This window comes from Anas platyrhynchos, chromosome 1 (genome assembly GCF_047663525.1).
Source record: "Anas platyrhynchos isolate ZD024472 breed Pekin duck chromosome 1, IASCAAS_PekinDuck_T2T, whole genome shotgun sequence".
NCBI lineage: Eukaryota > Metazoa > Chordata > Aves > Anseriformes > Anatidae > Anas > Anas platyrhynchos.
This window is the reverse complement of record NC_092587.1, coordinates 11,459,611-11,475,013: the sequence shown is the minus strand read 5'-3', so window position 1 is coordinate 11,475,013 and position 15,403 is coordinate 11,459,611. Positions and strand designations below refer to the sequence as shown.

The window sequence follows — 15,403 nt, the reverse complement described above, 5'->3', positions numbered from 1 at the left end:
TTGGTTTTAAACAATTTAAAATGTAGTGTTAGATGGTTGATTAAACTGATCATTAGGAGCCTAGCATCAAGGACTCAACTTAAGTTGATTTTAATGGTTCAGAGCCAAAGGCTAGATTTTCAAAAACATATCTAAAGCTTTTAGGTACCGTTAGGTACCTAAAAATGAAGATAAATGAGTTGAAGGATTTTCAGAAGTGTTCAAGCAGAGGCAAAGCATATCACTTTGTTGTTTTTAAAGTAGCTCTGGCAATAAATAATTACTGGCACCTTTACAGTATATACTGAATCCCTTGAGGTTCATATCTCTCACAGGTTAAAACATAACACAGTTCATTGCACTGTTAGGGAATTTCCTTAGACCATCCTATCTTATTTTTAGGCAGCAAAACCTAATCTACCAGACACAGTGCACACTACTAGAATGGTAAACAGGGAATAAGTTTCCTTTTCTGTATTTTTTTTCTCCATTGTTATTGTTATTATTTCAAGAATTGATTTTCCTTTTACTGACTTGGTATGGACTTTTAATGCTGGCAACCTATGCAGTGCAACCTATCAGAAGAATATGAAAAGAAACAGAAGATTGCTCTGTACTTCCATCAGTTATTCCAATCAAAATACAAGGCTACTATAAAGTGATGCCAAATAAGGCATGAATCACAGACAATATTTTCTGTGTTTAGGTATCTTGCTGAAAGTGTCTGAAGATAAGATGAGATGAAAAAAAAAATAAATCATGATATGTCCCTTCTATCTAAAATTGGTGAGTTAGTAATAAGTTCAGTTTGCCTAGCTTCTGGCCTGTAATCATGCTTTTTATCTGCTGGATGGAAGTGGCACCGTACACCTTGTGCGGCTTCCTTGTGCATGTAACCTTAACCAGTAGGAGGAGCTGCAGCAGCAGCAAAGGCTCAAACTGCAGATCTTGGTAAGAGTGCAATCTTCCAAGGTCAATGGACATGAGCTGGAAACCACCCCCCTCCCCCAGGTCCAGGACTTGTGCATTCCAGGAAAACTCAGACCTTCTTCCCCAGGTTCTGGTCAAACTTGTACACTCCAGGAAGACTCAGACCCAGATGACACCTCACTTCTTGGTCTTGTATGTCCTTAGGGAGAAAATGGCAGAACAGGACCACTCAGGGCCTGTGGTGGTCTGCAAGAACATCTGTAAAAGCTATGAAAACATTGACTGCTGAAAAATCTAAGCTAACTGACTACATCAACGTGTGACCATCTGACTACATAAGGGATAAGTGACTCCATCCACATCAGGATCCTGACCCTTCTTGAAGTCAAAATTGAGCAGCACTAGTCTCCTCTTATGTCTGCCACCTCTTGGGCCACAGAAAGAGAACTGGGGCCATCAGGCTGGAGAGTATCTGTGGTACTGATGACTAAGATGTATGCTGAGATGGTAATGGCCTAGGGAACACGGATGCATGCAGTCTGGCAAGTTTAGAGGAAACCTTTCATAGTTTTCACTGGAAAGTATATTTGAGCAGCTTGAAATCTACACATTCAAAGTACAACTTCAGGTAAAACCTAGTTGTTTCAATTCACTTTTCCCCCTCATTTTGCCAATCTTATAATTACCTAGAGATCATAGCGATAGCTTTTTTTTTTTTAAGTTGTTATTTGTTTTTGTTTGAATTCCTCGGTTAAATATTTCTAATATATTATTAACAGATTAACAAAAGGTCTTGTCCTTTTTCAGGTTGATGAGCAATTTTCATAGATTGCTCTACATGTGACGAAGAGTTCTTGTTACAAGGTTTCCTATGCTGTCTGTTACTAGCTAAATGTTCTACACCCTCACTTACTAGGCTGCCGAGTCATTGAGCTCATACTCTGATGCTCTTGCAAAACATGCCTGGATTCCACCATCATTCCACAGTTGTTTGATGAGTTCCACCAGTTCAGAAGTCATGTCACCATCCTCCAGATTTGTTGCCATGGCACAGAGTTTCTTTTCATCTTCCTAAAGAGAAATTTCAGTAAATGTAATGCAAACACACTGTACCCCAGCTTGAAGATGTACTTGGTTTACAATGAATTACAATGGCAGAGAAGTTTCTTATTTTCACAATATTTTCCATGGAGATGTACTGTGCATGTAAGCACAGGTATCACATGGACTTTTTTTTTTTTTTAAATTGTTCTTTCTCATTCATACAAGAGTTCATCCAGTTTCATTTTACCATAGGTATTCACAAAAATTCCAACTCTGAAGGAAGGCTTGTATTGTAAGAAAGAGAATAGCAAACTATTAACAACTAAATTAACAAGAGTGAACATATTATGACTAAATTAATGTAGAAATATGTAGCTAAATAAGAGTTTGAATATATTTGGAAGAAGAGTTTTCTAGCTCTAGAGCACACTGAGCAAAGTGAATATAAGCAATGAATGTATTTCCTGTCTGATTTTTTTTTTTCTTTTCTTTTATCTTTCTTTCTTTCCCCTAGGGAAGAAGAAACAAGTAATTTAAACAAATACCAAATATTTTAATATGTATTATTCTCTAATTTCTTCATTTTTGCAAAAGACTTCAAGTAATTTATTAGATTAAAAATATTTCTTTTCAGTGGTTACTGGCTTAGGAATGCACTGTAAATAAAGTGCATGATTAAAATAGGGTCATTTGATACACTGTCACAGCAGTGGGTAATTATAGAATATAATTCCTTCCTAGCCATATAAGTAGAATTCCAGTCAATAGTTGCAAAAGTAGAAATTAATTCTAACAGACCCTGTTTTGGCAGGGAATCTGTTTTATTCAAAAGTAGAAGACATCTTCACAATATTTTGTAACAATTTTTTTTAGAAATGTTGTATATCTTTATGTTTCATTAGAAATTGCAGTTTCTGGAAACCTTGTGCAAGTCAGAGACTGATCAAAGTAAAATACTGTAGGTTTTCTAAAATATTTGTGGAATTAAGTTGGAGTGGAGAGGAAAATGGGGGGAAATAGAGGCTTACATTTGTTTGAAGGAAAACAGAGAGCAGTGCAGTTGTCACTATACATTAAAACCAACCAACAAACAAACAAAACCCACAATATATGTCACTGCTGTGTTCAGCAGACCTGACTCATGATGTCTTGTGTATGCTCATCATTAGACTCCAGGGCACACATTTGTTCAGCTTCAAGATAAGGGTTGGAAAGTATTCTCCTTAACGATATCACATATCATTTAATGAGTATAACTGTTCTTCTACAGTGCTGTATTTGTTGGTTGAGTAGTGTATAATGACTTAAGCTCAGAGCCTGCCAGTAAATGTTTATTGGTAATTATGGGCTATTATGCAAAAGGTGGCAACTGTAAATATTGTTCTTTACGTAAAAATGGAAGATAGCAGAGTTTATCATAGCCCTGGCTTAGATAAAATCTTGTTTGTCTCTGATATTTAGACATTACGATTATAATGCTAAAAATAGATTGCAATGGCACATTAGGGGAAACAAAACAAAACAAAACAAAACCAGAAACAGTGAAACCTCTCTCCTCAGATCAGGTGCTGTTCAAAACTGCATGCTTAGGCACTTTTAGAATCGCTGAGTAGTACTTATAGGCAATCATGGAACATGGATAAACTCACTGCTTTCAAGGACCAAGATAAGCCCAGTCTATGCCTCATTGACTTTAGGCAGCTAATTCTGGACCAGAACTCAGCAAGATCAAAGTCCAGCTGAAGTAAAGCTTCATACCAAAACAACTCAAACTTATGTATGGCTCATGATTTTACAGAAAATGTAAACTAACTTTTTTTTTTTTTTTAATTGGAAGCAGGGGCTATGTTTAGCAAATGCAATTGAAATTTGAAGATTCTTTAAAACTCTCATCCAGGTTGCTCTGTGATCATGGGGGGGGGAAGAAGGTAGGCACTGCAAATATTTTATACAGGTGTGTTTGACCGTATTCCTAGAGGCCTATTCTTCCAGTGTCAATGGAAGTGTGGTCTTCCTGTGCTTTCAGTGGTAAACTTAACATACCTGCAGTTTTCTACATTTGATTGTATATGATGCTGAGAAATAAAAAGTGCTACTTAACAAAAGATTTCAATTCCTAGTTCCTCAAGCTGTGAAATTACTTGAACAAAATTTCTATGAAACTGGCATAGATTTTTGGAAGAAGTTTTATAACCTGCTTGCAGTGTTCCTTCTTATTTCAACTTTGTTAAAGTAAATGAATGCAAAGGAGAAAAACAAAACAAAACAAAACAAGCAAGCAAACAAACAAAAACCCAAAACTTTTTCACATTGGTAACCACACAGCAGTGGATTACAGCAGTCATCCTTTAGGAGTGGTCAATAGTTGGTATACGTTTATTTCTGAGAAGCTGTCCCATGGTCAACTCCTGAAACAATGGCCTCTCCAGTTCCAGGAAATTCTCAGCTTGGACACTGGATAAGAAGTTTTATAGATTAATAAAAAGTAGTTAATATTAATCTCTGTAACTATTTATTTTTTCTGAGTAAAAAAAAAAAAAATCTTGGAAAAAAGAGGTTGAAGTAAGGCCTGGATGAATCTAAGGACTCTGATCAAGCACTTGCCTCATATGAAACCAAAGAAGTTATCTTGCTTTTCAGTCACTTATGTCTTTGATATCATCTTAGACACAGTGGTTCGGAACAGCCAGCATGGATTTACCAAGAGCGAATTTCGCACAACTGTCTTGATTGCCTTCTACAGTGAAATTTAGTTTGTGAAGAAGAGGGGAAGTAGAGGATGGTATGTATCTTGGCTTTAGCAAGGCCTTTGACATTTTTGCCCACAATACTTTTATAACCACATTGAACTGAGTAAGTGGGCAATAACATTGGTGATTTGTTAGATCTTATCATCTCATTGGCTAATTCATTAGATCTTAGGGCTCAAAAGATGGTTATCATCAGTACTGCATCCAACTTGTAGCAATTTAGTAGTGGTTTGCCTCAGGAGCTGATACTTGGGCCCTTTCTTTGTTTAGGACCTGGATGGTGGGTTGGAATGAACTCTCAGAAATTTTGTGGAAAATACAAAATTGGAGGCACTGGACACACAGGAGGGGGAAGCAGGCAGGCAGGAAATATGAACACAAAGGAACCTTGTGAAATTCTGTGAAGCATTTCAAACTCTGGAGCAGGGCCCAGAGAGGCGATCATGTGAAGAAATCTTCATCCTTTGAGATATTGAAACTTGACTGGAACAACCCAGAATAACAATTTATTTGGTCCTGATTTTATCAGGAGAATGGAGCAGAATAACCTCAGGAGATTCCTTCCAAACTGTACTTTTCTGGTGATTTTATAGTGCCTGTGGCTAAATAAATTAGGTTGCTATGCTTGTATTCCCTACTTTTGTATTTTGTGGGTATATCCCTATGGAAGAATGATGAGTGAATATATATAAATTTCTCAGAAAGTTTGGTAAGGCTGGGAAAATAAGCTGAACTACTGGGACATGGGCAGAACATATCTCAAGTATAAGTGGCAAACAGAGTCTGGACCTGGCAGTAGATACTGATGGATGAGCCAGAACTAGCTGGCTAGGTTCTGCAAGGTTCAGCTGTCTTAGGCTGTGCAGACTGGGGCATGGATCCTTACTCAGTATGTGTGCCTATTGCAACTGAGACAGAGCCAAGCTGCATCATGTTCATATGAGCCTGTTTTCTGTGTGGTGTTTTTGGGCACTTTTACATTTGTTTGCATGATTAGTGGACATGGACTCTTAAAAGAAGGCAGGAAGAAATATTTAGTTTTTATTTTGTCAGCTGACTGTATGTCCTTTAGTAACCTCTGAAGCATTTATCGTTTTTTAGATCAAAGTATTGCATATCAATGGAATGAGATATAGTCTTCTGTAAGAAGGAGATCTGATTTCAGATAAGTAGCTATAATTCCCTCTAAGATGAACCCTTAGGGAATATGGAGAATTTGCCAAAACTGGAACCAACCAGTATTCTGATGGGCCTTTGAGAAATTCTCAGCAAGATCTGAATTACAAGCAAATCATCCCATTGAGAAAAAGATATGCGTTTTCCCTTTAATTATTTCCCTGAAAATTCTGCATGATTACCAGAAGATTTCAGGTCTTCTTACTGTAAATGAGCAGGCACTGTCAGTTTACCTGTCAAATGAAGCCAAAAATTTCCTGATTTGGAACATACGTACTGAGGAGAAGTATGGCATCTCTCAAATGTGTCTTTGCTTTTGGGCACAAAAGAAGGGACTGAGTTTCCTCAATTATTTAGTCTTCCTGATTAAACTTCTGATAAAAAACTGCTTGCTGATGACTGCTTTAATCTTATTTCATGGAATCATAAAATCATGGGATAACCTGATTTGGAAGGACCATAAAAGTCCAACTCCTGGCTCCACACAGCACCACCCAAAAATCAGACCATGTGTCTGAGAGCACTCTCCAAATGCTTCTTGAGCTCTGGCAGTCTCAGTGCTGTTACTAATGCCCTGGGGAGCCTGTTCCAGTGCCTAACCACCTCTTGGTGCAGAACATTTCCCTATTACCTAGCCTGACCCTCCTCAGCCCCAGCTCCCTTGGGTCCTGTTACTGCCCCAAGAGCAGAGCTCAGTGTCTGCCTCTCCACTCCCCGCAAGCGGCCTTCCCTCAGCCTCTTCTTCTCTTCTCCAGCCTCTTGGTAAAGTTTGCAAGGTGCTGGAATCAGTGTTATGAGCTGCTTAATGAAGCTGTAAAAAGAGAAGTGCTGCTCTTAACACTTGTGTATAAGACAGTTACCCACGCCAGGAAGGTCAAACTCCACTTCTCTGCAGTATTCCTTCTGTACTATGAGATCTCTGACACACGAGCAAGATAAAACTGAAATATTCCAAATACATCTATATGACCCTTCCTTAAATGGCTGAGCCCCAAGATTTATTCTTAAAAGGGAAATTTTTATCACATTTCTAATACCATTGAATAAATGACTAAGCAGCCAAGAAAAGAATTTTTTTTACTATTTCTTATGTTTTTTTTTTTTTTTTTTTAACATAAGACTTGAACATTTCTTTTGTAGTAGAGTAAATGACAGCTTATGCAAAGTTTAGACCGCAGGTGTCAGTCTTTAGAAAATGAAAATAAGTGAGGGTATCTTATCACATCTATAACCCAAAAACCCAAACAGTACTTAGTTTTTACTATCATAAAGCAAATACTGAAGTCTTACTTTGTTCTATTAGTCTCTACTACTACATATATATATATATACATAAATACCTATTTAAAGAGAAAGAACATCATACTCACAATTCTAGCTGGGTTTTCATAATTGATCCCTAACTTAGTCATTGCTTTCACGATAGACAGGATAGACTGCACTGCGTTACTGTAAATGACAGGTCTGAACTCCATGCGTTCCTGGTATGTGAAACCATCTTTATGGATGATCCTGGTGCAAATAAATAAATAAATAAATAAATAAATAAATAAATAAATAAAAATTGTTTGGGATGCATTAAATGATAAAAGTTGAACCAGATACTTTTGTGCTCTGCATGAAAAAGAATTGAATCTGTCTGGCCCTTGGAAAAGCATTTATCAATACCTGTTCTGCCTGTTCTGGTGGAATGGGACAGCAGCAGTTTCTGTGACAATAAAAAGCAACTTTTTTTTTTTTTCCCCAGTTGTCTGGCTGAACAGGTCCTTTTCTTTTCACCTGTGAGTCACCATAAGGTAGTGTTGCATGGGTCCAAAACAGGTCCCCAGCCCATTCCTGTGGTTACAGGGCAAGATGCATAGCTGGACCTAGGCCTCAAATAATGTATTATTACAGTCTACACTACTAGAACCAGGCTCTCACATTGCTTGTTTAGTGCCTCTCATTATTAATCTGAGTCTTATCTAGAGTGGAAAACAATAATGTAATTGTATTTCTACACTGTGAGGTACTTTCCCAACAGAAAACACAGTCTTGAATATTTCTTTGTACATCAATTAAAACTTCTAATTCATGAAAGATGATAATATTTTCTGTAGCCTTTGGGGAAATAACTATTACTCAAGAGGATTTTGCCCATATTCCAAAGGTCAAAGAATCTTAACAGTCAAATTCAATTAATCTGATTCTGAGAGAGGGACTGTAATTTCATAATCTTCCCTAACTGAAGTGTGGCATAGGGTTAAAGGTCTCTGAGATCAGTGTGCAGAGTGGATCATGGCTCAGAGAGACATCTTTTTCCAGTAGTTGTGAAAAGGATGAAAACTTCATCTATTTTGTGTAGCGTACATCAGTGAACAGACAGCAAGCTGCTTTGGCTACTTCCAGAACCAAGACTGTTCTTCCTCACTTCAGTTGTTCAGAGGTGAAGGCCAGGTTATTAAATAACTAATTCCTACACCAACCCCCCAATCTTGCCAGAGATATAGTCTTAACAGAACTATACAAGCCAAAGTAGGTGATATGAAAGAATCTGACAGTCTAGCCCAGATAGTTTATTTGCACACACAAGCTAGATCATAAATGAATGCTCAAGAATCATAACATGTCCAATTTATGGATAGCACAGAATTCAAAAGTTCTGTACTTGTATCTGTAGCATTATAAGAGAACACAGTTCTCTTAAGTGTTTTCACAACCACTTTTTGAACAGGCAAATCTATAAACTCCATTTCAAAGTTTTATTTATTTATTTATTTATTTATTTATTTATTTGATGCTGATTTCAGCACTAATCCGCAAGATTCAAAGGAATCCTACTAAACTTGTAAGAAAATAAAGAGGAGCTGTGTTATGCAGACTGGCATACTTGTGGACATTTTTCTACCAGCACCTGAGGTATCTGTGTATCCCTATGTTAACATGGTGATTTAAATGAAATAGTAAGACTTATTGAGAAGGGAGATGTATTTACTCTGATCACCTAGAGCACATTGCACAGGATGGCATCCAGGTGGGTTTTGAATATCTCCAGAGAAGGAGAGTCCACTACCTCTCTGGGCAACCTGTTCCAGTGCTCAATCACCCTCACTGTACAGAAGAACCCTCTCATATTCAGCCAGAACTTCTTACATAGCAAACCATGACAAGATGTGATGTACTTGAATAGAAGGACAATGTGGTTACCCCATGATAAACATGAGCTTTTTTTGATTACTTTGAGTGTCTTACATCAGTGTCCGAAACAGGATATGTGGAGAAGATAAGTTTTTTTCCTGTGACTGGAAAATCTGGGATAACAGAAAAGATAAAGCCTAAATGGAGTCCCCAGATAACTATTGTATATGTTGTTCTCATGTTTTCCCTTTGAAGAACAAAGAGAGGAAGAACGTATAAGATCCTGAAATAAAATTAGATTCTGTAATTACAGAACAAAACTTGCTTTTTCTCAAGGTTTTTTTGTGCCACTCCCTAATCCCCTTTTTTAAAAAAAATAAAAATATTTTCTATCTCTTCTGGCAGAAAAGATGCTAGCCAGCCTGTTAAATCAGTAGTGAATTTTGCTACATTTATTAAACATTGGTCATTCTTAAGAAAGGATTGTAAAAGAAGCTAACATCTTGTGTGGTTAGAAGGAGCTTTCTATCAAATGGAAAATTTAGTTCTATAACACTCCTTGGAAAACAAGACAAACAAACAAACAAACAAACAAATCCAACCTGTAAATAAATGGAGGATTCTAAAGTTGTGGATTGTTTTACCTGTCACAATATCTAGAATATGTTTTTATTGGAGGAAAAAGTTCAGGCAGGAGGCTTTGATTTAGTTTCAATTGGCTTGATGAGTTACCAAATATTTTGTTTCCTGCTTTTTATTTCCTAAACTTCTACAGTTCTGAGTGTTATAAAGTAGATTTATACTTCTAATTCAAGGCATAGCAGAGAAATACTCAGGTTGGATTTAAACAAGTTAGCTCACACATTGGAAATGAGATAGTCAGAAGCACAGAGAGACGGAAAACTTTTTTTTTTTTTTTTTTTTTTTTTTTGTCATCCCTCTTAAACATCCTAGCTTTTTTAGGCCTTGCACCATATCTATATTTGGAGCATCACAAGACATTGTGCAAAGCTAAGTGGAAGGATTTAACTTTGATTTAAATCTTCAGTCTGGAAAGAGTGAGGTTTATGAATTAGAAAATTATAGTAATAGGAGTAAAATAACCCTGATTTTAGTGTGAATTTGTATTTTCAGCAAAATGACTTCTTTTGTTAGTAGTTATCAGTCTTCTCTAGAAAATGTTATACTTCACTGAAAAAAAAAAAAAAAAGATATTTCTTTTTTACTGTATAATTTCCTTTTTAAGAAAAAAAAATGGTTATGACATAAAGTTGACATTTTGTATGAAAAGTGATAATTTTCATCAACATTTTCCTGGGAAAATAATTCACATTTGTGCTCAGGTTGACAGCGCATGTATACACATGGCTTTAAAGATAACTCAGCTTTTCCACTTCCTGCTCCCTTCTTGAAGTTGTTTAGGGTTATCAGCCTTCTTAAAGTGTTTAATTCAGAGGAACATCTCTAATCTGCTCATACTTGGTGAAGCTTTCAGCAAAATACATTTCAATGGTTTAGTGGATATCTCCTGACTGAAACTCAAAACAGAAATAAAGTTATCCACCACTGAAGTGGAACAAAGCAAACAATCAAACAAAAAAAAATAGCAAAATATTTGATGGATAGTACTGAATCTGTCATGTTAGAAAATGAGCTGCTTATGTAGTAGAAAATTACTTTTATGATATGACATTTTTTACTTCACTCTTTGAAATACATCACTGAAGCTATAAAATATTTAGGATAACTTAAGACACTTTTTTTTTTTTTTTTTTTCACAGCAAGATGCTAGTGCTTACAAAGTGGGATCATGTTTTAAAGTTTTGCAGTTTTTTTTTTTTTTTTTCATAGGACCAAGAATGACCCACAGAACCCAGTTTGAAGGAAGAAAAAATCTTGACACTACGGTTACATCATGTGAATATTTCAATATTTTCACTTGTAATACAGGGAAATTGAATGATAGTGATATGGACAAAATTAAAATTGAACAAAGGGAGATAAAGGTGTTAGTTAACATAGTTTCAAAAGAGATTTGGGAGAAAACTGACATGAATTAACTGAGGACTATTTACCATGCTGATACCATCTCTGTTTCTCTGGTTCGGGATGGTCCCTGAGTCACAGATCACCAGATATTGGCAGGGTATTCAGTGAAAGTATTACAGTGTGTTTGCATGTGTATCCTCCAGTAGCTACTTCAGGAGATGAGATACTAGGCTAGGTGAACATGCTATGGCCTGTTATCTTATATGGTCTCACCACAGTACTGCAACTCCCACTGAAGCCAAAGAGGAAGCTTCAGTAAAGGGTTGGACAGGTGCATGATTTGATCAGACAGATCTGATTACCAATCCAGCTGTGTGTCTTAGTCACTTTGTATTTTTGTTTATGTGTCTGAATGAGAACTTGATTTTAATGATGTTTCTTTGCATTTTATTCAAATAACATAAATATTGCAATAAGATGTTAGATAGCTTATGCTACAAATACCATATTCAACAACTGATGTGAATATTCATGTACTTACTTCATTTGCTTTACAATAGTGCTCTTTCCTGACTCTCCAGCACCTGCAGAGAGGGAATATTCAGAAGATATGATTGATACATCAATAAGTAGAAAATATTAAAAATAACTCTCTGGAACAGAATTTGGTATTTATGAAGAGACATGCAGATGTTTCAGATCCCCATTTCACTAACTGTAAACCTCCCTAGTGTCCATTCAGACTTAGAAAGAATGAAATCTTGGTGAAAATATAAATTCTAAAAGAGGGAAGAGATATTTGAAAAGAAAGGAAAGTGCAGTCAATTAAGAAAAATACAGTTTCTTATTATCAAAGAGATATTGGTCATATTTTGATTTCATCCCCATCACCTGGGCAGATTGCTGAAAAGACACAAAAAAACTACAGCACCTGACAGTATGTTGTTTGTTATATGATTGTAGCTGCTCATTTAATGTCTATGCTGACTTTGTAATCCAGACCACCTAGCATATTTAAACAAGTGGAAAAGCAGGATTTCTACGTGATTTAGCTCACGAAGCAGAGGCAGCACATGAGCAAATATCTTGATACTGGTCTATTGCCACTTCCTCTGCCCTATGGTCTTCCACTGAAAGTGGGAAATCTGCACAGCCTTGCAGCAGATACAACTTGAGAATGAATTTGCAGTAAATTCCCATTGCTGTCAGGGAGATATAGGCATTTGGTTGTACAGGCAATTTGCAGAACTAGGTCTTAGTTTAAGTCAGATTATTCAGATTAATTTGGCCTTCTTATCTCATGCAAAGTGAATAATCACAGCACAAGACTTTCCATTGCAAATCAGTATGAGTTTAACTATTTTAACTTCTATCAGTGAGACTGGTGAGGAGCAGGGCTTGGCCACACCTGCCAAACACAAGCTAGATTTTAAAAGAACCTGAAGAGAAGGTTTGACTTCTCTGTATGAATCCATGGGACAAGACTCATCACTACTCTAATTTTTGCAGATTATCATTTACCTTACTGGATACTTTTGGCTAAAGAGAAAACTTGCGGCATAGCTATTCTAAGTGATGGCCCCTCAGTGAATGGAACAGATTACAGAGTTTCCAAACAGATTTTGTAAAGCTAATAGCATTTAAATGACAGAGATTAATTTACTCAATTGAATCACAACAGACAGCAAACCATATGCAAAACATTTTCTAAAGCCCACAATGTGAATGGCAGAAAGTGCGAGAGGAAAACATCAAGCCCATGCAAAATGAGCTGATGCTGCCATCTGCCACAGTTTGGACAAAATGCAAATTTGCTTTAGATCACTTTTTATCCTCTCAATTCCCCTCTGAAGAACTTGGTAAAGCCCTGCCAGGGAAGCAGCATTGCTAAACTTTTTGTAGGGAAGAGAGCAAGCAGTTCTGGGAATTCCTGCATCCACCTCATGGAAAGATGCCAGGAAGCATAATACAGAAATGAACCTCTCTTCCAGATTTGGAAGACAAGGTTAAAATAGAGTAGGAGTCATAATTTATATCTTGTAGGTGTATTTCTCTACCTCTGCTCATCTCTAATTTATGACCCAGTAATGCCTTTATCTAAACAACAGATGACTCATAGACTTTGGCTCCACTCTGGAGTATTGTGTTAATCGTAGCAGCAGTTGTACTTCAGGAAACAAGTCAGTAACAATTTACTTTGCACCTGCTTCCCTTCTTTCTTCCCCCTCCTGTTCAGCCTGCTTTTCTGGCCCGAGCCCTTAAGACAGGAGAGCAGGGCCACAACTACATTTCTACTCACCACAGAATTCTTCTGCCCATGCAAATGGCAGCAAAAGAACTACGGGGAGCTGAGGGCAGCTTCACTTTAGGAGGCAGTGAAGAGGGAAATTATGATCCAGCCCAAATTTTCTACATAAAAGACTAGAGCTTAGGCCAAAGTCAGTCTTGTTCTAAAGTCTGGAAAATTTAAATGGCTTTTAAACAATTTCCTGTCTCTGTGAAGATTTGTGTCTCTGCCTGACAGGGACCTTATAAAACATGCTATAGCCTGTATTTTGCATTTCACATTCTTATGATCTATTTTTTATTCAAATTTACCTTTGATTTCCATATCTCTATTTGTATGCCAAGTTTCCTTGAGATGGATATAGGCATGGAAAATAAAGGCACGGAAATCTTTGTTACTGCCTGAAATTCTAGGCATTTTCCTGAGAGATGAAAGACATTTCACGGTGTATCAGGGCGTGCTACATCCACCTTCAGCACTGTGCTGGACAACGAGCAGTCTGGCAGACTGTAAACTGCCTCTCATCTTGGTTGGGATATTCTGAATTCAACTTCCCAGCTTCCATGCCATTTCTGTTTCAGGACACATTGAGGCTTCAGAGAAGCCTCGAGAAGTGCAGTGAGCATGGCATAGCTGCAGGCAAAGATCTGCAAAGGAGCCACACCCAGAGACATGTCTTGAATTGCCCCTCTGCTCTGGGATGGTCCAGCCTCTACAGTGCAGACTACAAAGGTGTATAGACAGACCAGGAACAGAGAAAAAAATAAATATGGAGGTACTTTGAAAGACAGTGAGAACTGATTGAATTCAAAGGAGAGCAGAACACAAGACCTCAGATGTAACTTGAATCCACTACTTTCCTAAGCAGAATTTCACAGGGTCACAACATGGTTGAGATTGGAACAGACATTTGGAGGCCACCTTGTCCCTGATCAAGCAAGGCCACACAGAACTGGTTACCTAGGACCATATCCAAATCGCTTTTGAGGATCTCCAAGGAGGGCGACCACACAACCTCTCTGGGCAACCTGTGCCAGTACTCTGTCACTTACACAGCACTGAAGTGCTTCCTGATATTCGGGAGGAACTTCTTGTGTTCTAGTCTGTGTCCATTGCCTCTTGTCCTGTCCCTGGGCACCACTGAAAAGAGCTTGGCTCTGTCCTCTTTGCACCCTCCCTTCAGGTATTTATCCAAAGTGATAAGATCTCCTGAGCCTCCTCTTCACCATGCTGAACAGTCCCAGCTTCCTTGGCCTTTCCTTGGAGGAGGAGTGCATCGTGGTGGCCCTACATTGAACTCCTTTCAGTATGCTCAGATCTCTTCTGTACTGGAGGGCCTAGAACTGGACACAGTACTCCAGATGTGGCTGTATCAGTGCTAAGTAGAGCAAAAGCCTCAAACCTCCCTCAACCTGCTGCCAATACTCTGCCTAATACAGTCCAGGATATGGTTAACTTTTGCAGGAATGGCTTATTGCTGACACTTTTTCAATGTGGTGCCCACCGGGACCCCCAGGTCTTTTTCTGTTTTCCATCTTGGTGATCCTCAACATATACTTGAGCCTGGAGTTGTTCCTCCCCCAGTGCAGGATTCTGCATTTCTGCTTCTTGAACCTCATGAGGCTCCTATCAGACCATTTTTCCATCTGTCCAAGTCCCAAGGTAGCACAACTCAATAGTATATCTCACCTCAGTTTTTGTATCATAAAAAAAAATAAATAAATAAAATAAAAAAAATCTGAGGGTGTACTCTGTGTCATTGTCCAGATCATTAATGAAGACATTAAGATTTTTTTGAATATTTGTGAATACAGGGAAGAGTACAAGTCCTGATCACAATTAACATCTGTTGAGTCATAAAAGAACTTTTTTGTTTGTTTGTTTAATATATTGCATTGTTTTGTGTATCAGAAAAAAATAGCTATCATCTCTTTACAGTTATTATTTATGTGATAATAAAGGATTAATTTAGGAAATTTTCCAAAAGAAAAAGTAAGAAGATATAAAATACTGCTGCCTGAATATTTTTTTGAAACCTGCCACAACTGACTCTCATGTAATACTGGAAAAAAACAAACACCCTAAGATCAGAACAGGTTTCACACCTCTGCATGAACCTTGTTGATGGTGC

At 37.5% G+C, this 15,403-nt stretch overlaps 1 protein-coding gene across 5 annotated transcripts in view; it reads right to left on the bottom strand.

The window, feature by feature from the left end:
- Positions 1–15,403, bottom strand: part of LOC101797418 (guanine nucleotide-binding protein G(t) subunit alpha-3) — a 77,542-nt gene that overhangs the window by 10,044 nt on the left and 52,095 nt on the right. For all 5 annotated transcript variants that reach the window (XM_072028538.1, XM_072028429.1, XM_027459794.3 and 2 more), the window contains 3 exons: positions 11,527–11,569; positions 7,250–7,391; positions 1,823–1,980 (listed from right to left, as the gene is read on the bottom strand). In XM_072028538.1, the coding sequence (XP_071884639.1) occupies positions 1,823–1,980; positions 7,250–7,391; positions 11,527–11,531 (305 nt within the window). In that variant the 5' untranslated portion in view covers positions 11,532–11,569. The remainder of the gene's footprint in view (positions 1–1,822; positions 1,981–7,249; positions 7,392–11,526; positions 11,570–15,403) is intronic.